Source organism: Sus scrofa, chromosome X (assembly GCF_054392235.1).
Source record: "Sus scrofa isolate SSC_HxYL_T2T_F1_AM1 chromosome X, Sscrofa_HxYL_maternal_Yorkshire_Landrace_v2.0, whole genome shotgun sequence".
Taxonomy (NCBI): domain Eukaryota; kingdom Metazoa; phylum Chordata; class Mammalia; order Artiodactyla; family Suidae; genus Sus; species Sus scrofa.
The window spans coordinates 10544809-10567725 of NC_139401.1; the positions used below are offsets into that span (position 1 = coordinate 10544809).

The window sequence follows — 22917 nt, forward strand, 5'->3', positions numbered from 1 at the left end:
CACCAAGTGCCAGGTGCTTCATGGGCCGGGTTTTGGGTTTCTAGTTACAGTTGCCGTAAAGGCAGCAGCCAGTGGTGTTCGGACCAGCAGCTTTCTCCTGCTGACTTGGTCATTCCAGCGGCGTGTTCTCAGTGTGGGCTCGGAGGGCACTGGGGCTGCGTGGTTCTGGGCGGGGATGGGAGGAGCAGCACCCTGTGCGCCCCAGGGTGTTGAGCAGCAGCCCTGGTCTCCCCCCACTGGAGCCAGTAGCAACCCCTCCCCAGCAGGGCATAAGAGATGTCCCCCGACTTTGCACGTGTCCCCTGGGGCGGGAGTGGGACAGAATCACCCTCCGTCGAGGCCCACCGCCATAGCTCCAGCAGAGGGATTTCTCCACTGTGGGGAATTTGCAGTCCGTGAACTTGCGTTTTATTTTCTAGGCATGACAGTGCCAACGAGTGTCTCCTTGTGAACGTGCTGCAGCTGAAGCACTTGGCCGGGCTGCTCGTGAGGGAAGACTGCAAAATGTAAGCTCCTTCATGGGCCGGGCCTGCACACTGGCCTTCGGAGGCCAGGGCCACGTCCCGCCGGAGCTGGCTGACGTGTTCTGCGTGGCACTTTGGGGAGGGAAAAAGACTGTTTGGAACCTGGATTTAAACCACCAGAGAATGTCTGTCTGAAATATATGGATTGTAACCTCAAAGAAGAGTTTATTACCTGAGGCAGGGGGACCTCGTGGAGCCAGGCTAGTCATGTGCGGCGGCCGTGCTGAGAAAGTGCCACGTGCCCATCGGTGGCAGCATCTGGGCTTAAAAATGTCCATCCTGGTCACCAGGCTGCGGGGTGACACAGCCACACTAGGGTCTCGGGATCCAGTGAGGTGCCTGCAGAAGCCCCAGGCTGGGATCCAGGGTCCTTGTCGAGCAGGGAGCAGGAAATGCGTGTTGTTCCCAGCTGGGAGGCGCTGCCTCTGTGGGTGCCGCAGCCCAAGATGGGTGCCCGACAGAGGGTCCCACTTACCTGGCGGGTCAGCACTCCTGTGACGGGGGTGCCAGGCCGGCAGCGCCCTCCCCTTCTGACTTTATAAATGGCCTCTCAAGGCCGTAGAAGCGGCCCGGTTTTTAGTGGCCGAGGCTTGGCCCTGCGATCCCGCTCACCCTGCTGATGCATTCGCCGCATTCGCCCATGCTGAGCTGCTCCTGGGTGCCGGCTTCCTTGCCGGGGGTGGGGGGGGAGGCCAGGGAAGCCAGCCCGGCGGTGCCCGGCGGTGCCCGGTGGGGCGCGCAGAGCTTGGAGAGGGAGCCGAGCGGCTGTTCCCCATGAAGACCGTGAAAGCAGAGCCCCTGCTGGAGTCCGTCTCGAGTCCTTCCCCGTGCTTGAAAGTCCTCTCACTGTGAGAGCGTCTTTCCCGCTCCTCTCCGGGGCACGGCAGTTCTGGGGGTTTGCTCTTAACTGAGAAAAGGGCCTTTTTGAGAGACCTGACGGTTCTGCCCCGGCCACGGGCACGGCTCGGGGGCAGTGTGTCTGGGTGCGGGTGTGGGCCTGCGGGGTCCGCGCAGATGTGGCAGTGAGCGCCGCCTCCGTCTGCCCTTCCCTCCCTCTCTCGGTTCCAGACACATCCGCGTCTATTTGCCACCGCTGGACTCGGGCACGCCCAACACTTACTGCTCCAAGGCTCTGGAACTCCAAGCCCCCCTGGTATTTAACGAAGTTTTCAGAATCCCCGTGCACTCGAGCATGCTGACGTTGAAGTCCCTTCAGTTGTACGTGTGTTCCGTGAACCCGCAGCTGCAGGAGGAACTCTTGGTACGGTGCCCTCCCCGCCCCTTCCCGTGGCCTGCGGTGGGGCCCTTAACATTTGCCCTGATGCCCGTCAAGTGCTCTCTGTAGCTGGGACTGCGGAAGGGGTCGATAACACCCCTGCTCTTGTCAGGGGTCCTGTGCTCGAAACAGAATACCTCCGCGAGCACCTGCAGAACCCCCGTGCGGCAGCTTCTCAACATCCCTATTTTCAGTCACGAGAACTCGTGAGCAGGGTTGATACATTTTGGCAAATAGAAATACAGGATGGGCAGTTAAATTCGAATTTCGCATCACGTGTGGATGCATCCTCAAAATTTTAAGAAATGCACCCAGACGCCTTCTCTGGGATCTGGTAGCCCTCGAGCCGGCCAGCTCAGAGGTCCATCTCCCTCAGTGAGCGACTGCGGGGCCAGGACTTGGAAGCCAGGGTGCTTTCTCTCCAAGGCTGGAATTTTCCCCCCGGGCCCACCCCTCAGTGGCAGAATGCCATCTAGTCCCCTGTGAACCTCAGACATGAAGAATGAGCACCTCTTGAAGTGGCAGAGCCTGAGCTTGGCCCAGCGTGCCCGATTGTCCGCTCTCGGCCCCTGGTCCCCCTCTAGCACTTTCTAACTGGGCTGAGCAAGCAAGCAAGCGAGGGGCTGCCCCCGTTGGGATCCTTGGTGATGACTTTCATCAGTGACATGTTGTGTGGTCTTTCTGATTAAGATTAAAGGGTGTCCTTGATGCCCATTGCTTGTTAAGGTGAAATCCCTCCGGGTCTGTCCTGCTTTTCTTCAACACCTTGCAGGGCATCGCTCAGATTAACTTGGCCGACTATGACGGTTCAGGCGATATGCAGCTGCGCTGGTACCCGATCCAGGTGTTCACCGGCCCAGAGCCGCCCCGGCGGGAGGATGAGCGACCAGGGGACGGTGCAGCCCGGGACTCTGCACCCGCCACCTCTGGGAAGACGGTAGGTGGCCCGGCCTTGAGACTGGCTTCTGGGGACAGCGATGCTATGAACCATCTGTGTGGACTTAGCCTTAGAGCGGGATGGCGGGATGGAGAAGCAGGAGTTCAAAGAAGTCACAGAAATGGATCATAATGATGTACACGGCTGTTCATGGTACTGTTTCTTAATGCAGAGGGTTCATGAGCAGTTGCTTTTTTTTTTTTGTCTTTTTTTGTCTTTTTGCCATTTCTTGGGCTGCTCCCCACGACATATGGAGGTTCCCAGGCCAGGGGTCTAATCAGCGCTATAGCTGCAGGCCTACACCACAGCCCCAGCAACGCGGGGTCCCAGCCACATCTGCGATCTACACCACAGGTCATGGCAACGCCGGATCCATAACCCACTGAGTGAGGCCGGGGATTGAACCCTCAACCTCATGGTTCCTAGTCGGATTCGTTAACCACTGAGCCACGACAAGAGTTCTCTTTTTTTTTTTTTTTTTTTTTTTCATGAGCAGTTGCTTTAAAATCCGAGTCCTCAGAGCTCCACGAAAGGCCACGTGACTGTCTTGCTGTGCGCAGTGGGGCGAGCTGCTTCCCGCTGGAGAGCAGCAGGGCCGGCCTCAGCCCAGCCGCAGGGATGCTCGGCGTTTGGCCGCCCTCGGCCGAGGCTGCTCCTGAGCGGTGCCCCTGTCATCCCGCAGGACGCTGTGACCGTGCTGCTGGCTCGAACCACAGCCCAGCTGCAGGCGGTGGAGAGAGAGCTGGCCGAGGAGCGGGTGAAGCTGGAGTACACGGAGGAGGAGGTCCTGGAGATGGAGCGGAAGGAGGAGCAGGCGGAGGCCGTGTCCGAGAGGTGGGCGCCCCGCGGCGGGCCGGGAGGGGAGGCGGCGGCCGCAGTGGTAGCCTCTGTAGGACGCACTGGGCCACCCTTCGGCACCTTGGTCCAGAAGTCGGGAATCTCACGGGGGAGTGTAGGCTGACCTGGACGAGGGGTGCTCTGACCCCAGCTCTAGAGGCCGCTTTTCACACTCTCTTCCCAAATTTCTCCTAAAGAGGACCGTTGAGTGACTCTGCTCTGCCCAGAACAAATGCAACAAGACCCTTTAAGTTTTATTTGTTTTTTAACTGCCTTGCTGGGATAGACTCTCCCGGCCGTGCAGCTCACCCCTTGAAGCGCACAGTTGGGTGGTTTTTAGCACAGAATTGTTCCCCCTTCCCCACGGTCAGTTTTGGGCGGTTTTCATCCCACCTTGAAGAAAGCCCGTAGCCATGAGCAGCCAGGTCAGGCCTCCTTGCCCAGGCCCTGGCGAGCGCGCTCCTCCGTGCCATCTCCATGGGTTTGCCTGCTCTGGGCATTGCCTCTCACCGGAATCAGGAGGTGCTCCTTTACGTGTCACCCGGAGCCGGCTGTGGGCGAACCCTGGACCCGGTGCAGGTGTGTCTGCAGTAGAGGAAGAGCTCGGATGAGCCGGCACCTCGAGTGAGGGGCTTTCTGTCGGATCCTTTCCAGAGGCACTTTTGTATTCCTTTGCTTCCAGGTCTCTCCATAAAGCGCGTCGTGTGTCCAAAGCTTGCCACCTCTTCCTCATCGCTTCCTCTGGATTTCCTTTTGAGAGGAATCTGTTTTCGGGAGGGAGAGTGCATGGCAGAGGGGAGGCTGTGCATTCAGGGATGGGCGGGAAGCTGCGAGGGCTCCAGGAGGGGCTCCCGGGGTCCTGGCACCTTCGGCGGCTGCAGTGGGTGATGCAGACAGACAGACCCGCTTTACGAAAGGCCTTGTAGCACTGTCTTCCCCAGAAAACACAGGTGCCCTTCTCCTTATGAGAAAAGCCAGTGTCTTCAGGCACTGGGAGCAAGGATTGGGCGTCTCTACTTCCGTGCTCTGAGCGCAGCCCGGAGCTCCATCCCACAGTGGCGAATGTTATGGGGGTTTTTGCTGTGTCCACCTTCAGGAGCTGGCAGGCTGACTCAGTGGACAGTGGCTGTAGCAGCTGTGCCCAGACCAGCCCGCCGCACCCAGAGCCCTGCTGCGTTGGCGTCGACTCCATCCACGGCCACATGTTTGCTGGCCAGGCAGATCCTTACAGCCCTGGGAAACTTCAGCCGCCACCGCGTAAGGTATGTAGGAAAGGTCGTGGGCTTTGACAGAGGCCCTGGCGGCCTGCCCGCTGGCACCAGGCCCTGCCCTGCAGGGAGAGGGGGTGTGCTGCCTGAGGGGACTGGTGGAGCAGCTGATGGACTAAGGGAGCTGACGCTGGTAGGCGTGGTGTAGGTGCAGGGTGATGGGCCTCCCTGCGGACATGCTTGATGTCCACACAGGGGCTTGGGTCGCTGCCATGGCTTGGGTTTGGTCCCTGGCCTGGGAACTTCCACATGCCACGGGTGTGGCCAAAAAAAAAAAAAAAAAGAAAAGAAAAGAAAAAGAATTGAAAGCAGGTCTCTAAGAGAGAATTACACATCCGTGTTCATAGCATTATTAATCACCGCAGCCAAGACGTGAAAGTGGCCCCTGAGAGATGAACAGCTAAGGAAGAGGTGGTGTGTATATTATATAGAGTGGGGTAGTAGCCTTAAAAAAGAGGGAGGTCATGTCACGTGCTACAAAGCAGATGAGCTGCAAGACCTTGTGCCAAGTGAAATACGCCAGTCACTTAAGGATGAACACGTGATTCCACTTACGTGCGATTCCTAGAGCAATTTACAGTTGCCGAGTTCCTGTCGTGGCGCAGCAGAAACAAATGCGACTGGGAACCATGAGGTTGCAGGTTCGATCCCTGGCCTTGCTCCATGGAGATGAGGATCCGGTGTTGCCATGAGCTGTGGTGTAGGTCACAGACACGGCTCGGATCTGGCATTGCTGTGGCTGTGGGGTAGGCCGGCAGCTACAGCTCTGATTTGACCCCTAGCCTGGGAACCTCCATATGCCGCAGGTGCAGCCCTAAAAAGCTAAAGCAAAAAAAAATTGTGGTTGCATCAAAAAGAAGAAAATATCAAGAAATAAATCTAATCAAGAAGGTAAAAGAGCTATATTCAGAAAACTAGAAGTCATTGATGAAAGAAATTGAAGCCAACACAAACAGTTGGAAAGATAGGCCGTGCTCATGGGTTGGAAGAATTCACGTTGTTAAAAATGACCTTACTACCCAAGCCAGTCCACCCACTGAGCACCATCCCTATCAGATACCAAAGGCATTTTTATAGAACTGGAGCAAATAATTCTGAAATCTGTATGGAAAGACAAAAGACCCTGAATGGCCCCAACAACCTTGAGAAGGAAGAACAAAGCTGGAGGTGTCATGCTTCCTGATTTCAAACTACACCACAAAGCCACAGCAAGCAAAACAGCATGGCACTGGCACACACAGAGGCACATAGATCAATGGAACAGAATAAGGAGCCCAGATTTATAGGGTCAACTACTCTATGACAAAGGAGGCAAGAAAATAAAATGGGGCAAAGACAGCTTCTTTGATAAATGGTGTTGGGAAAACTGGACAGCTATATACGAAAGAGTCAAACTGGGCTGCTTTCTCGTTCCATCCTAAAATGGATCAAAGACTTAAGTGTAATACCTGAAACTATAAAACTTCTAGAAGGAAACATAGGCCATGTGCTCTTTGAAATCAGTCTCAGCAATATATTTCAAGATCTCTCTCCTTAGGCAAGGGAAATGAAAATCAGTGAGACTTTATCAGCCCAAAAAGCTTTTGCACAGTGAAGGAAACGATCAGCACAACAGAAAGGCAGCCTACTGAGTATGAGAAGTTATGGGAGCTCCCGTCGTGGCTCAGTGGATTGAGAACCTGACCTAGTCACTGTGAGTATGCAGGGTCCATCCCTGGCCTCGCTCAGTGGATTTGGGATCCGGTGTTGCCACAAGCTGCAGTAGAGGTCACAGATGTGGCTTCGATCTGGTGTTGCCATGGCTGTGGCGCAGCCCCGCAGGTGTAGCTCCATGCAGCTATAAAAAGAAAAAAAGATTAGGAAGTAAGTAAATGAAGGGGATAAGATATTTGCAGATCTTATATCCGATAAGGGCTTACTGTCCAAAATATACAAAGATCTCAGATAACTCAACATGAGAAAAACAACCAACCAACCTGTTTAAAAAACTGGGCAGAGGACTTGAATAAGCATTTTTCCAAAGAAGATATTTGTATGACCAACACACACATGACAGGTTGGCCAGCATCGCTAATCATTAGGGAAATGCAAATCAGAACTACAAAGAGGCATCACCTCATCCCTGTCAGAATAGCTGTTATCAAAAAGACTACAGGGAGTTCCCATCGTGGCTCAGCGGAAAGAAACCCGACTAGTATCCGTGAGGATGTGGCTTCTATCCCTGGCCTCGCTCAGTGGGTTAAGGATCCCGCGCTGCTGTGGCTGTGGTGTAGGCCAGCAGCTGCAGCTCTGATTCAGCCCCTAGCCTAGGAACCTCCATATACTGCAGGTGTGGACCTAAAAGACAAAAAAAAAAAAAAAAATGACCACAAATAACAAGGGAACTCTTGTGCCCTGTCGGTGGGGAGGTAAATTGTTGTCACTATGGAAAACAGTATAGAGGTTTTTCAAAAATTAAAAACAGAACTACCATATGATCTAGCGATTTTACTTCTAGATATTTTTCTGAAGAAAGCAAAAATGCTGATTAAAAAAGATATATGGGCCCCTATGTTTATTGCAGGATTATTTACAGTAACCAAGACATGGAAACAACCTAAGGGTCTGTCAATAGATGGAAGGGTAAAGAAGGTGTGTGTGCACGTGCACACGCCCGCGCAATGAAATGCGAGCCTTAAAGAAGAAGGAAATCTTGCCATTTGCAACAGCACAGGTGGACCTGGAGAATGTTGTGCCAAATGAAATAAGTCAGACAGAGAAAGACAAATACTACATGATTTAGAATCTAAAAAGCAAAACAAATGACAGGCGTTCCCGTTGTGGCTCAGAGGTAATGAACCTGCCTAATATCCATGAGGACGTGGGTTTGATCGCTGGCCTTGCTCAGTGGGTGATGGACCCAGTGTTGCTGTGGCTGTGGTGCAGGCCGGCAGCTGCAGCTCCGATGCAACCCCTAGCCTGGGAACCTCCATGTGCCGCAGGTGTGGCCCTAAAAAAAGAAAGGAAAAAAGCGAAACAAATGAACAACCGTAGCAAAATAGAAACAGACTCGTAGATACAGAGAACAAACTCGTGCTTGCCCGGGGGATGGGAGTGGTGTGGGGATGCGGGAAATAACTGAGAGAGATTAAGAGGTGTAAGCTTCCAGGTATAAAATCGGTCCCTTACCCAGGAGGTAAGCTTGGCATAGGGCGTGTAGTCAGTAACACTGGATGAGCTTTGTGTGGTGACAGATGGTAAGTACACTTATCATGGTGAACATTTTGAAATGTATACAAGTCGCGAATCACTCTGTGGACCACCTGAAGCCACTATGATCCCGGGAGTCAGTTCACCTGGAATAACAGCGAGCGAATGAATAGAATCAGACAGTATTTCGTCTCTCGTGACTGGCTTCTTTCACTCAGCCTCGTGTTTTCGAGGTCCGTCCTTGGAGTGGAATCTGCTAGGACTCCACTCCTGGGGCTGCTTCCACCTGTTGGCTGTTTTAGAGGTGGCCGCTGGCAACATTCGTGTGCAAGGATTTGTCTGAACCCTTGTTTTCAGAGCTCTTGGGTACACACCGAGGAGTGGAATTGCAGGGTCTGACTTCAGCTTTACCAGGATGTGCCTGGTCGCTGTGTTGAGAAGCGTCTGAAGGGAGGAGGGCGGCATGGAACCCGGGGGGTGGCCGAGAAGCCCCCTGCACTGATCAGGCACAAGGTGACGGGGACACAGATGGAGGGTTGGTGACAAGAGGTCAGGACACGCTTCGCCTTGAACACAGAGCCAACAGCATTCGATTTGGGACCAGATAATAGGGCGTTTGAAAGAGAGCCGGGTCCAGGATGACTCGAAAAATTGTCTTGCGAGAACACACGGCAAATTGAGATCTTTGTCCGAAGAGGAGGGCTTTGCGGGACCCTCCGATCTTGCGCCTGGGGCACGTCATGCGTGAAATGCCAGCCGGTTAGACCTCCAAGGGGAGAAGGGAGAACAGCCCACATGCAGTTTCCCGCTTGTGTTCTCGCAAAACATCGTGGTGAATAAGTGAATTGCTCTCCAGGTTGACAAGGAAACCAACACGGAAGACCTCTTCCCCGAAGAAGTAGCCAGTCTTCCGAAGGAGCGGCCCGGCCGCAGGGCCCGCGGCTCGCCCTTCGTTCGGAGCAGCACCATCGTCCGTTCGCAGACTTTCTCGCCTGGAGCCCGAAGCCAGTACGTTTGCAGAGTAAGTCGGAATTCCCTTGCCATTGGACTGGAAGTTTCCTTGATCTCCCCTTGGTTTGTTTCATGTTTTACTTAGTCGTGCTCAGAGACGCATGTGTTCCCACAAATGATACCGGGAAATGACCCCAAGCAGAGTGGCTGTGGAGCTGCTGTTGGTCTCATCTCCCTGGCTTGCCCTGGGCGCATCTAACCCTGGATTTCTCCAGGATTCCAGTCTGTTTCCCCCCAGGTTTCCAGGGCCATGTGTGCAGTGAGTCGTGCTCAGGAAGTAGGGTGGATCGTTTCTCTGTCGGTCTGAGGGCTAACACATCGAAAGAGGGAGCCTCCCGAATTGGGTTGAGATCAGGAAGTCGGGTCACCGAGTGGTTAGAAGTCCTGCGGTAGAATGGTACCGGGGTCCCCGGGGGATGGCAGCCTTGAGGACTCCCACCACACGGGTGGTGGCGGCGGACGCTGGCTGGTTCTCCGCCTCGGCTGCCCCTGGGCCAGCAGCCGAGGGCGGGGAAGCTCCCGGCAATTCTGCAGGCACACTGGCTGAGAACTCTGGAGTCAACGGAGGGGGAGACCCCGCCTGCTCCGGTCCTCAGAGACAGGACAGCAGACTGTGGCTGTGTGACAGTGACCGCACAGACTGGGAGAGAGCCGGCATCGTTGAAATAAGCGGTCCCGATGCTGTGGCCTGGAGGGGCCGCTTGGGCTGAGGAGAGACCCTTCCCACTCCTTGGAGCAGGGCCTGGGGAGAAAGGGCTGCCATGGAGCTGTCTGCTAGGGCGGAGTCGGATCCTATGAGTGAAGCAGACCCTAGACCTGTGCAGGAGACACAGGGGTGCGGTCCAGGGGTCCCCAGCCCACCCTTGGGCTCAGAAATTGACTAGCACTCAGGTAACCCTGAAGAGCCACGCTGCTCCCGTTGCTGGTGCACCAGACTGCAATGCTGGAGTGTAGACTGCGGTGGAGGGGTGTAGACCACCGCACACAGGGAAAAGCCACGTGTGGTGGCATTCCTGAGATCCCAGGCGCCCGCTGCCAGCCCTCCTCCCCCAGGGGCTTGTGTGGCCGCTCTGCTGTCCCCGAGCAGTGACAGCACACACGGAGTATTGCCAACCCAGGATGCTCGCCTGAGCCACCGTGCAGAGGTCTTGTAGGGCTTGGTCACGAAGCACAGCTGCTTGCCTCTGTGGCTGACCTCGGTCTCCAACGCCTCCAGAGGCCAAGCCGGTGGCCCAGCCTCTGTCCCTCTGCCCCTGTCCCCCTGCCCCTGGGAAATCACAAGGTCAGCAGAGACTGTGTGACCAGGGTGAGCTCCCCAGGTCAACAGGCACTTAGGGCATTGTAGGGACTTACAGGTCACTGCCCAGGGGCTGAGCAAGGAGCTGGGGCGGCCATGTGTGCAAGGCCTGTGGCGCTTGTCCCCGCACAGCGAGGTGTCCAGGTTGTGCGACCCGGGGCAGCCCAGGGTCAGGCCTGGGCCCTCACCCTCCATCAGGCTGCAGCCCTCTGGGGCCCCATGCTTAGTGGAGCAGCCGGAGGTGCCAGATTGAAGGCCTTCACAACCTTCCTGATCCTAGACCCTTGCCAAACCCCTGGGAGGGGCCTCAAGCCTTCTTGAGAAGGATGGGGTGAAGGAGGAGGAAGCCCTGCCCCAGAGACAGGCCTCCGGCTCCCGCGCTCTGTTCTGTGCCCCGTGCAAAAGCACGCACTGACCACTGATGCTTTCAGAGGCTCTCTGTCTTCATGTGTGTTTGTGATGAGCCCGAGGGTGTAAACGGGGTGCTGCGGCATTTCCTGAGACGCGGGCTTCGCCGGCATGGGCAGTGAGGCCACGAAGGCAAGCACTTTGCTTTCACACGGATGCATGATGCTGGAGGGAGGATCCGCCACCAAGTGAAATACAGAATGTCTTGGCTCCGGTGAAGCTGGCATTATTTAATTTTCTTTTTAAAAGCGTTTCCCTCCACCGGCAGAGTGGGCGTCAGGGGTGTGGGCTTGTCCTGCAACCTGGAACCCGTTTCCCCCCAGCTCTTGCCAAAGCTAGAAATGCGGCCAGTGAGCTGGGTTGCCAGTGCAGGCTTTCATGCCCATCACACCACATCACGTGGCAGTCGGCACTGATGGGACGGGAATTGTGTTGACTCGATTGGCCTGGAAACCTCGGCTGCTTGGGTCAAGGGACGTGAGGGAGGGCTGGGGGCGGAGAGGTGGTCTGCTCATGTGGTCTGTCTTCGTTCTACTTGAAACTCTTGTGTAGGTTTTATCTGAAACCCATAGTTTTTGTAAAGGCTCTAAAAGTCCTAAGTGAGTTTGAGTTCCTGCGAGGAGAAACACAGTAATTTGGTTCAGAGGACACAGAGGAGGAATGTCGAATTCTTGATAAAGTACTTCTGAACCTCTGTCTTTTTGGTGCAGCTTTATCGTAGTGACAGCGACAGCTCAACGCTGCCCCGGAAGTCCCCCTTTGTCCGAAACACTTTGGAAAGACGAACCCTTCGCTATAAGCAGGTATGTGCCTGGTAGACTGAGGTGCAGTCTACGTGTGCCCTGGGAGTTATTTCTAAAAACCTGAGAAGGTACTATTTTAGGTAATATTAATTAAAGAGTAATATAGTTATTTCCTTGTTTAATTTTTAAAAGTGTGTGTAATGTCAGCATGTTACCAATCTCTCTCAATTCCCTAAGATAATGTCATAATCTAAGATAATACTGGGAGTTCCTGCTATGGCTCAGTGGGTTAAGAATCTGACCAGTATCCATGAGGAGGCGGGTTCGATCCCTGGCCTTGCTCAGTGAGTTAAGGATCTGGCATGGCTGCAAGCTGCGGCGTAGGTCACAGATGTGGCTCGCATCTGCATTGCTGTGGCATAGGCTGCCGGCAGCTGCAGCTTCGACTCGACCTATGAGTCTGGGAACTTCCATATGCTGCAGGTGCAGCAGTAAAAAGAAAAATAAAAAAAAGATAATACTGAATCTTTACATTTTTAAATATAATACATTAATAAACACTCAGCCATTCTGTATAAGAGATTCTTTGACAAGGGAGTATTTGCAGTTTAGAAGATTTGAGTCTTTGAACGTAGAGCGTTCTTCTGCATAGGACTCTTCTCCAGTTTTCATTTCCTTTATACGCTAGGGTTTTTCTCCACATTAGGCCGGTTTACAAAGTTGGGCTGCTTTCACTTTGCAAGCTAGTGGTTCCTTGTCTTTCCTGGGCAAGGTTTCTTTTAAAGAAAAACAATTCCCAGATTTCCTTGTGGCACTTGTATTTAGAGTAGCTGCTGACCGAGGATGATCAAGAAAAAATACATAATTCAGCTATAAAAGAATCGGCAGCACTGCTGGTGGCATTCGGGACTAGAGCATTCTTTGTCGTGGGGGCGTCCTGTGCACGGTGGGATGTTGAGCTGCATCCAAGGTCTTGACCCGTTAGTTGCCAGTAGCACCCCCTCCCCCAGCTGTGGCAACCAAAAATGTCCCCAGACGTTGATAAGTGTCCCCTGAGGTGCCAAGTCACCCCTGGTTGAGAATCAGTGAGCTCTGCTTATGAATACAGCAGTACTTTTAAATGAACTTGTATTCGTTGAATCACGTACTTAACTTTAAAATAGTGTGTGTGTGTAGTCACCCTCTGAACTCCGCTGATGGCTGGTGGGCTTGTGATTTGGGGGCAGTAACTGTTTGCCATGGGGTGGGCAGTACTGCTCTCAATTCCAACTACCACATTCTTTTTTCGGGAGTTTTCATTGTGGCTTAGTGGCAGCGAATCTGACTAGGAACCATGAGGATGCGAGTTGGATCCCTTGCCTTGCTCAGTGTGTTAAGGATCCGATGTTGCCGTGAGCTGTGGTGTAGGTCGCAGATGTGGCTCGGATCCTGCGTTGCTGTGGCTGTGGTGTAGGCCGGCAGCAGTACCTCTGATTGGACCCCTAGCCTGGGACCCTCCATATGCCTGGAGTGGGGCCCACAAAAGCACACACACACACACACAAAATCTTTTTTCATGGTAGGAGTTTTGTTTTGTTGCTTTGTTCCCAGGAACGGTTTGAATCCGAGCTGCATCTGCAACCTACACCACAGCTCACAGCAACCCCAGATCCTACTGAGCAGGGCCAGGGATCAAACCCTGGTCCTCATGGATACTAGTCAGATTCATTTCTGCTGTGCCGAAAGAGGAACTCCCTCTTTTTTTTTTTTTTTAATTTTTTTTATTAGCAGGTTTTTTTGTTTGTTTGTTTGTTTTGGCCATGCCCATGGTATTCGGAAATTCCCAGGCCAGGGATCAAACCCACGCCACAGCAGTGACAATGCCAGATCCTTAACCCACTGAGCCACCAGGGAACTCCTGTGGTAGATCTTTCTTGAAAACAGCAGACTTGCTTACATCAGGCTTGTATGGGGAGGAACTTTTTTGACAGCTTGTGTGTGTGCGTATTTGTGCATGCATGGGTGTGTGTGTGTGTGTAAAAACAAAAAGCCCTCGTGTGGTTTATAACATGCTTTTTCCCCCTTAGGCAGTAGTTCATTAAGATTTTACCACATCAGGAGTTCCCGTCATGGCTCAGTGGTTAACGAACCCGACTAGCATCCGTAAGGACCAGAGTTTGATCCCTGGTCTTGCTCAGTGGGTTAAGGCTCTGGCGTTGCTGTGAACTGTGGTGTAGGTTGCAGACACGGCTCAGATCTCCTGTTACTGTGGCTGGGGTGTAGGCCGGCGGCTACAGCTCTGATTCGACCCCTAGCCTGGGAACCTCCATATGCAGAGGGTGCAGCCCTTAAAGACAAAAAAAAAAAAGAGAGATTTTAGCACATCACTATACTTTTTTCCCATCATTTTACAATGGCTGCATTTTGTGCTGGCCTTGCAATATATTTGATCAGTTTTCACTTGTTAGGCGTTTGGGATATTCTCTGTTAAAAGCCTTTTCTACGTCATCATGCGCCTTTCAAATGCAAGTCAAAATGACATTTTGGAACAAAAGAAAAGGCACATTTTGTGGCTTTTGCTGTATTCTTGTTCAGTAGCACCTGAGAAAGATTAGGCTTACCTGCTCTGCATGCGAAGGTCTGTTTCTTCACACTTTTGCAAAAGCCGAGGTCCTCATTGAAGCCGTTGGCTGCCTCTGATTTCTTATGAACTGGAGCTTTGAGCTCCTCTCACTCAGATCGACGTGATCCATGTCCCATTAGCCTCGGCAACCCTGGGGGGGGGGTCTCCCCGCTGGCGACTGCTTCCCCCAGTGGGTCACTGGCGGAGGAAGCTGGGCCAGGGCCGGGTGGGGCACGCTCACGGCCTGTCTCCCAGCCCTGCAGGTCCCCCCTGGCGGCGCTGGCAGCGCGCACGTCTCTTGACCTGGAGCTGGACCTCCAGGCGTCGCGGACGCGGCAGCGGCAGCTGAACGAGGAGCTGGGTGCCCTGCGCGAGCTGCGCCAGCGCCTGGAGGATGCCCAGCTCCGTGGCCACGCGGACCTCCCGGCTTGGGTGCTGCGCGATGAGCGCTTCTGGAACCTGCTGCGGGAGGCGGAGAGGCAGGTGAGGCCGGGAGCTAGTGAGCCTTGCCCCAGCTGATGGACAGATGGCCCGATGGACAGTGTTGTGGGGCCTGGAGGGAGAGTCCCTGGACAGGCACCTCGGTTCCCCACCTCGGGTGGGGTGTTCAGGGGGCCCGATCTGCTATCCAGGACCCCACAGTCGCACCGAGGGTATGGGCGGGGGAGATGGAGGCCTGGAGGCCTGGGGGCCTTTCTCCCCCTCTGAGTGCCCAGAGCTGGGCACCACCTCCGTTCTTCAAACTAGAAGTAAAACCCTCCATTTCATCCCCTGTTGCTATTCCAGACGAGACAGACCAAACTTGACTTCCATCAAGAACAGGCAGCTGAGAAGATGCTGAAGAAGGCCTCCAAAGGGGTGTGCCAGCTGCGCGGGCAGAACCTCAAAGAGCCCATCCAGGTGCAGACGTTCAGGTGGGGAGAAGCCGGGCCTCGATTTCCCGCTGGCTCTATTGCCCTGCCTTTGTCATGATGAAAGTAAAGTGAATACTGAAAAAGACCCACAGGCGGGCAGACCAAAGTGGGGAATCCCACTGCTCTTGGCCTTGTGGGGTTTTCTTCTCATCTTGCTTTTCTCCTTTTTGGCCGCACCTGTGCACGTGGACGTTCCCAGGCGAGGGATCAAACCCACGCCGCAGAAGCGACGGTGCTGGATCCTTTCACCGCTAGGCCCTGAAGAACTCCTGATCTTTGTTTTCTTTTTTCTTTCTAAAATATTTTTTCCTTTTTTTATCTTTTAATTTTATTGGAGTACCCACTGGGAACTATATCTAGTCACTTATGGTGGCGCGTGACCATGTGAAAGAATGTATATACGTGTGTGTGACTGCGTCACCTTGCTTTACAGGGGAAAATTGACAGAACACTGTAAACCAGCTATGATGGAAAAAATAAAACTCATTTAAAAAATAATAACACAGTCCTATTGGAGTATAGTTGAGCTACAATGTTGTATTAGTTTCAGGGGTACAGCCGAGTGAATCAGTGATGAATGTAAACATATCCATTCTTTTTTATCATATAGGTCTGATCTTTCTTTTCTCAACACTTTTTGTCATGCTACTCGTAAGCATAATGCAGAGTTCAGTTTTGCATTTAGTTATTTATTTTTTTGCTTTTTAGGGCCGCGCTCATGGCATGTGGAGGTTCCCAGGCTAGGGGTCAAACCGGAACTACAGCTGCCGGCCTACACCGCAGCTACAGCAACTCGGGATCCGAGCCGCGTCTGCGACTTACACCACAGCTCACGGCAACGCCAGATCCTTAACCCACGGATTGAGGCCAGGGATCAAACCGGCAACCCCATGGTTTCTAGTCAGATTTGTTTCCGCTGTGCCACGACGGGAACTCTGCATCCAGCTTTTTTAAATTAAAATGTCCCATGTTGTCACATACTCTTCTATCTGTAGTCTGATATAATTTACTTATTTTCTTCCCTGCTTTTTTCCAAATGTTTGCTATTGTAAATAACACAGTGATTGACATATATATGTATATACATTTTTATATGCATACATGTACAGATATGTACATATATTGGAACAAATGTAAATACATATTTACATGCATATATATATACACACACACATATGTGTATCACCTTTGCCTTTTTAGGTTAACTTTTGATTAAAGCATTCTAGATATATAGGAAAGTGTACATATCATATATAGGAAATATTTCAGTGAATTGTCATGCACGCTCCATGGCAAGAATCAAATGTTGCTGGCACCCCCAGATTGCCCACACCAGAATACCCAGCCTAGATTAGCTTTCCCTGTTTTTTTTTTAAATTTATTTTTATTGAAGTATAGTTGATTTCTGTTGTGCTAATTTCTGCTGTACAGCAAAGTGATTGTTATACATATAGATGCATTCTTTTTAAAAATATTCTTTTCCAATTATGGTTCATCACAGCAGCTTTTCCTGTTTTTATTTATTTATTTTCGTCTTTTTAGGGCCACACCCGTGGCATATGGAGGTTCCCAGGCTAGGGGTCAAGTTGGAGCTGTAGCCGCTGACCTGCGGCCACAGCCACAACCACTCCAGATCCGAGCCACCTCTGTGACCTACACCAAAGTTCACGGCAACGCCAGATCCTTTATCCACTGAGCGAGGCCGGGGATCGAACCTGCATCCTCATGGTTACTAGTCAGATCCGTTTCCACTGAGCCATGACGGGAACACCCTGTTTTGATTTTTCACTTGAGGAGAATTACATAGTTATATCTATTTTCTTTTATGTCTGACTTTTAAAACAAATCGACATAAAAGTCACGTAGCATAAATTAACTAACCATTTTCAATAAATGAATAATTCCATGGCCTTTAGTACAGTCACAACTGCTATCCAGTTCTAGACCTTTTCCATCACCCCAAAAGGAAACCCCGTACCCACGAAACAGTCTCTCCCCATCCCACCCGCCCATCAGCTCTTGGCATCCTGCCTTCTTTCTGTCTCTATGCGTTTGCCTGTTCTGGACCTTTTAAGCGGAGTCGTACAGTATATGGTCTTTTGTGTTTGGATTCTTTCACTCAGGATAATGTTTTTAAGGTTCATCCATGTCGTAGCAGGAATCAGTGAATGGTCCCTTTTTAGGGCTAAATAATATGTGCCAAACTTTCATTCATCCTTAAATTTTTTTTATTAAAAAATTATTTTTTTATTTTATTAAAAAAATTCACGCTGAATTTCTACCTCCCCATCATAAAAGAATATAAAACACTACAACTGTCTTCTCTTCAGTTATAACTTAGAAGTCCTTAATCTGTATAGTTTCTCATTTATTCATCCATTTATTAATAAAGCAAATATTCACTGAGTGTCTGCTGTATACCAGACACTCTTCTAGGCACTGGAGACAAACCCTTGCCCTCGTGGGGCTTCGTAACTTCTTTTCAGATTTAGAGAATCTTTGTTAAAAACATACGCGTTCCTGGGGATCGAAAAGCAATGTGTTCTATGAGTATGAAAAGCGATCATTGATACCAGAGCCTCTTGCCAGCTCTCACTGCGTCTCTATCAGCCTGTAACCTGTCTTTCTTTCCAATCCCAGGGAGAAGATAGCATTTTTTACAAGACCAAGGATTAACGTACCTCCTCTGCCCGCCGATGATGTTTGATGTAGTACTTTGTACACATGAAGTATTTATCCACCTGTTTTATTTTCATGAAGTTCTTAGACTAGCTCAATTTGTCTTTAAAATATTTGTGCAAAGCTATTAATATACACATTTTGTAAAAAAAAATAAATAAAAACAAAACATATATCTATACATATATATTTTATAATAGTGACGGCAACAGGGCTTGGTTTTTCCTTGTTGTGAAATTGACATCTCTGAAGACAGGTTATTTTATAAAAGATCAATTATCACGTTAAGAGTGTACAGTTTTTACGCTGTTTTATTTGACTTAAAGGCTGGAAGACAGAAACGAAGTGAGTTCAGGTAAATTCACTGTATTGTAATTTATTTATAGTACTTTTTTTCCTTGAAGGAAATTACCGACTTTAAGATGTATTTTAAGACTGAGATTTTGTTCTTCAGTATTTGTCATGCAGTAGAATGGAACTTTGGGGCCGGTTCTGTTTCTCGCCCAAAAAGCAAACGGTCAGTGCTCGATTGGTCACTCTCCCGTTTCTCCTCTGTGCATTGATCATGTGTGTCGTACAGGCTCACCCCTCTGTGTTCTGTTAAGAGGCTGTTCGCAGGGTCCCGGCCCTAAGTCAGTGCCATGGGCCCCTGGCAGAGCCGGGTCTCCACTGCGAGCTGCGCCCCGAGGGCCCCTCATTTCCGTCTAGTCTCATTGCGCCCCTTTGCATGTTCACCCTGAGTCTGGAGCCGGTCATAGAGCCCCCGGCGGCCTGGCCCAGTGGACGCCCCCACCACTTGCCCTTACCCGGCCTCGGGCAGCCTGGCCTTTCGAGTCTGCTCCGTCTGATCCTGAGCTTGACAAAGGAGGTGGTGGTGGAGCTTCTGCTCTAGTGCTCTGCCGAGAAGGAGAAGGAAAAGAGACGTGGGAAGGCACAGTCTCAGTGACTCAGCGGATCCGCTGACAGATAAGTCACGACATAGACCCATAGCCTTTGAAGGCGCTTCTTTGAGGAAGCCAGCTTACGTGGGTAACTGCGGTTACCCAGCGAGTCACTTTCAGGAGAGTGTTTGCTTTCCATCAAGCCCCCCACCCCCACCCCATACTGGAGTCTTCCCCATATTTCTTCAGAAATCATAGAACCAGCTCATGAAGACAGAATGTTTATGTCATCCAACTGTCCCAGCCCTCCACAGTGCCCCCCGCTGTGGTCTGCCTCCTCCCCGTTTATTACCATGCAGTGCCCTCTCCTTCACGAGGCCCTGGGGAAGTAAACGAGGCAAGGCACAGCGAATGGAAGAGGAAGCAGAACCTTCCTCCTCCGTCTTTCTGCCCCTCCCTTGGAAGTGCACCCCCTGCCCTTAATCAGCAGCCTCTCTCCTCATTAGTCTGTACCCTCCCCCTTGTATAACCCGCCTTCCTTTTCACGTTTATTACAAATGAATTTTGTAAAAGCATTTCATTGACATGCGACCTATCACGGACAGTGACGTTGTCAGTCGGTGATGGTAAGACTGAAAACTTTGTGCTTTTTTCACAGTCGTCACTTCTTGCTATGTATTTCTGCCTCTAGTCTTGATTTTTTTTTTTCTTTTTTTTTTTTTTTGCTAATTTCCCTGTATACAGACCCACAACAGAGGTAGGTAGAGACACACACGCAGCATCAGTGCTTGCCAGGAGTGCCCCGTGGGAGACAGCATTGCTGAGCAGGTCAGGATGGTGGCAGGCCTTCTCTGTCCCAGCTGTTGAGACTTTAAACTTTGGCCCTCTCTGTCCCAGCTGTTGAGACTTTAAACTTTGATGAAGTGTCTGCCACTGGACTCTGGGGTGTGTGGAAAGCAAATTATTGCTGTCTCAGGTGCTTGGCTTGCGGGGCATGGGAGAGGCCCCTCAGCTGCGATGCCTGGCTGCTTTTTAGCCAATGCCACGTGAAGCTCTAAGTGGGTTGGAGGGTTGAGGCAACTTTTCCTGCCAACTCCCATGAGCTGGCACTGTGGAGAAACCCACCATGCCAATACAGAAAGCCCACAAGGGTTTTCAAATAAGTGTCACTGCCCAGTAGATAAGAGATTTCCGTTTGAAGTACTTCCTTACCCCAGAGTTTAAAAAGAAAAAGAAAGGAGGAGATCCCACCTTTGCCCCCCCCCACCCTCCCCGGAGCAAATGCAGCTCCTTCAGCTCAAGGAATGCTGTGTTTTTGCCTTTCCCTTCTGCCTCCGTCCGCATCTGTCTGCTTCTGCACCTGGGTGGGACCATTGCAAGCAGGGAAAGAAAAGCCAGACAGATGAAGGCAGTAGGACACAAAGCATCCTAACTGGCTTCTCTTTCGTGACTTGGTTTTGCAGCTTCCAACTAGTTCAGACCGCCACCTCCTGGAAAATATCCCACATGTCAGAAAAGTGAAGTCCTAGCGTCTTAAGGGATATTTTCTTAGGTTTAAGTTTGTCCCTAACTGTGCCTTGTGATAAGAAAACTGCCATGTTTTATCAGCAGTTTTAGTCCAGAGACAATCTGAGTCTGCCACCAGGGCCCTTTAGAAACAGTACAATGAGTAAAAGGGAATTTGATTTTCATCTTGGCACTGAATTGTCCCCGTTGAAATGAGTGATCTTCTGTTGTGGGAATGAGTTATAATCAGTATTCATCTCTATTTTTGTCACTGTTCTAATTGTGTCATTTGTATCGTTTGAAAATATTTCTTCTTTAAAATTAAACTAACCTGCCTTAAGAACAAAATGGAAATGTGTGTGATTTTTTTTTTTAATTAATCACAGGGAGTTCCCGTCGTGGTGCAATGGTTAATGAATCTGACTAGGAACCATGAGGTTGCGGGTTCGATCCCTGGCCTCGCTCAGTGAGTTAAGGCTCTGGCATTGCCATGAGCTGTGGTGTAGGTCGTAGACGCGGCTCAGATCCCGTGTTGCCGTGGCTCTGGCGTAGGCCGGCGGCTATAGCTCCGATTGGACCCCTAGCCTGGGAACCTCCATATACCAAGGGAGCGGCCCTAGTAAAGGCAAAATGCAAAAAAAAAAAAAAAAAAGGTAATTACAGAGACTTAAATATATTAAAATGTATATCATTTCTTCCAGCATAAAAGTAGAGGTATGAAAATAGAATGATACAGTGAACACACATGCCGCACACCCCCCCCCAACATGGATTGGTCACAGCCCACTTCATTTGGTCTACACCTGCACATATCCCCTCTCCCGTGTTCTGAAGCAAATCCCATATGCTTCGCTTCAGCTATAAAATATCAGTACGCATGGCTGAAATAGAGACACGCACTGGATCCTTACCACATCCTGATATTTCGTGCTTTTTTTTTTTTTTTGGCTACCCCATGGCATACAGAGTTCCTGGGCCAGGGATCAGATCCAAGCTACAGTTGCGACCTATGTTACAGCTGCAGCAATGCTGGATCCTTAACCTGCTGTGCTGGGCCAGGGATCGAGCCCGTGTCCCAGCACGGCGTAGATGCCATTGCACCACAACAGGAACTCCAAATCTTAATGTTTAATGACTCCTTAGGGCATTCGGTATCCACGGTTCTCCTTTTCACTTTTCTCAAAAGACAGTTTGTTTTTTTAAGTGTAAGGATGGACTTTATTTTTTTTAAAAGTCTTCTGAGGATTACAAAGTAAATGCAGATCACTGCGTGGAATGCAAGTGATTACACTTTGCCTGTGAGTGAAACCTTTATCCAAATTACTCATTTAACAGTTTCACACCATTCGCAATGGTATTGGTTAATTTTTTTTTTTAGGGCCACACCCGCAGCATATGGAGGTTCCCAGGCTAGGGGTCCAGTCGGGGCTGTAGCCTCCAGCCTGTGCCACAGCTACAGCAATGTCAGATCCAAGCCGCATCTGCGACCTACACCACAGCTCATGGCAACACTGGATCCTTAACCTGCTGAGCAAGGCCCGAGATCGAACCCACATCCTCATGGATACTGGTGAGGTTTGGTACCGCTGAGCCACAACTGGAACTTCTTCACCTATTTTAGGAAGGCATCTTTCTGGCCTATTTTTATTATCTTGTAGCAATCTCATTGTGTTTCTTATTTTCTCTTTTGAAATCATTTTTTTAAAAAGCATTACTGTGGCCAGATCAAACTGGCCTCAATACCGTAGCATCAAGTAACCCCTCCTGGCTGCCTCTGGGCTCACTCTAGCCTCCCTCAGGCCCATCCTCCTCCTGTGGCCCCTCTGTTTCATGTATGTCCTATTTGTCAGCTCAGGCCGCCGTCACAAAACACCACAGACGGGGTGGTTTAAACAACAGGAATTGCTTTTCTCACAGTTCTGGAGACTGGAAGTCCAAGGTCAAGGCGCCAGCAGGATTGGGTTCTTCCGAGGCCTCCCTCCTTGGCTTGCAGACGGCCACCTTCTTGCTCCCTGTTCATGTGGTCATCCCTCCGTGTCTGTACCGCCCCTGCCTGCTCCCCCTTCCTGTTCTTCTAAGAATGCCAGTCAGATTAGGGCCCCACCCTGATGATCTCATTTTAGCTTAATCGCCTCTTTAAAGACCTTATCTCCAAACACAAGGCACACTCTGAGGGGGGTTGGGGGTTCACCATATGGATTTGGGGGGACACAACTCAGCCAACAACAAACAGTATGTCTACATCAGCCAGCCCTTCTCTCGTTAGAACACTGCCCACCGTTGATTGGAAAAACTTGTGTCCTAGCCGTGTGCCCATGGACTGTAAGGTCTGAGGGCAGAGGCACCAGGTCACTCCAAAGCGTTGCTGGCCCTCAGGCCTTGCACTGCGAGCGCACAGTCTATACAAACCTGGCGACTCAACGAAGCAAGGTACCTCTTGCTGCTGTAACCAATGACCATAAACGGAGTGGTTTCACACAATACACACTTACTCTTACCTTTCTGGAGGTCAGAAGTCTAAAATGGCTCTCACTAGGCTAAAATAAGGGTATCAGCAGGGCCGCGTTCCTTCTAAAGGCTCTAGGGGAGAATCTGTTTCCTTGCTTTGTCCAGCTTCCAGAGCCCGCTTGCATTTGTTGGTTTATGGCCCCTTCCTCTAAATGTGATAGGGAAGAGCAAATCTGACTCCATATTGGATCTGTTTCTTTTACTTTAACCTCTGTATTCTATTGCTTTTGCTACGAGTTAAAAATGTTGCCTAGGAGTTCCCATTTGGGCTCGGCATAATGAACCCGACTAGTATCCAGAAGGATGCAGGTTGGATCCCTGGCCTCACTCATTGGCT

At 50.9% G+C, this 22917-nt stretch overlaps 1 protein-coding gene across 1 annotated transcript in view; it reads left to right on the plus strand.

The window, feature by feature from the left end:
* WWC3 (WWC family member 3) overlaps nucleotides 1-20420 on the plus strand; it is a 115832-nt gene extending 95412 nt beyond the window's left edge. Inside the window, exons 14-23 of the mRNA XM_013985877.3 lie at nucleotides 420-506; nucleotides 1593-1785; nucleotides 2573-2737; nucleotides 3420-3571; nucleotides 4671-4836; nucleotides 8888-9052; nucleotides 11458-11550; nucleotides 14348-14575; nucleotides 14879-15006; nucleotides 17647-20420. Coding sequence (XP_013841331.3) covers nucleotides 420-506; nucleotides 1593-1785; nucleotides 2573-2737; nucleotides 3420-3571; nucleotides 4671-4836; nucleotides 8888-9052; nucleotides 11458-11550; nucleotides 14348-14575; nucleotides 14879-15006; nucleotides 17647-17713 — 1444 coding nt within the window. The 3' untranslated portion in view covers nucleotides 17714-20420. The remainder of the gene's footprint in view (nucleotides 1-419; nucleotides 507-1592; nucleotides 1786-2572; nucleotides 2738-3419; nucleotides 3572-4670; nucleotides 4837-8887; nucleotides 9053-11457; nucleotides 11551-14347; nucleotides 14576-14878; nucleotides 15007-17646) is intronic.
* The last annotated feature ends 2497 nt before the right edge of the window (nucleotides 20421-22917 follow it).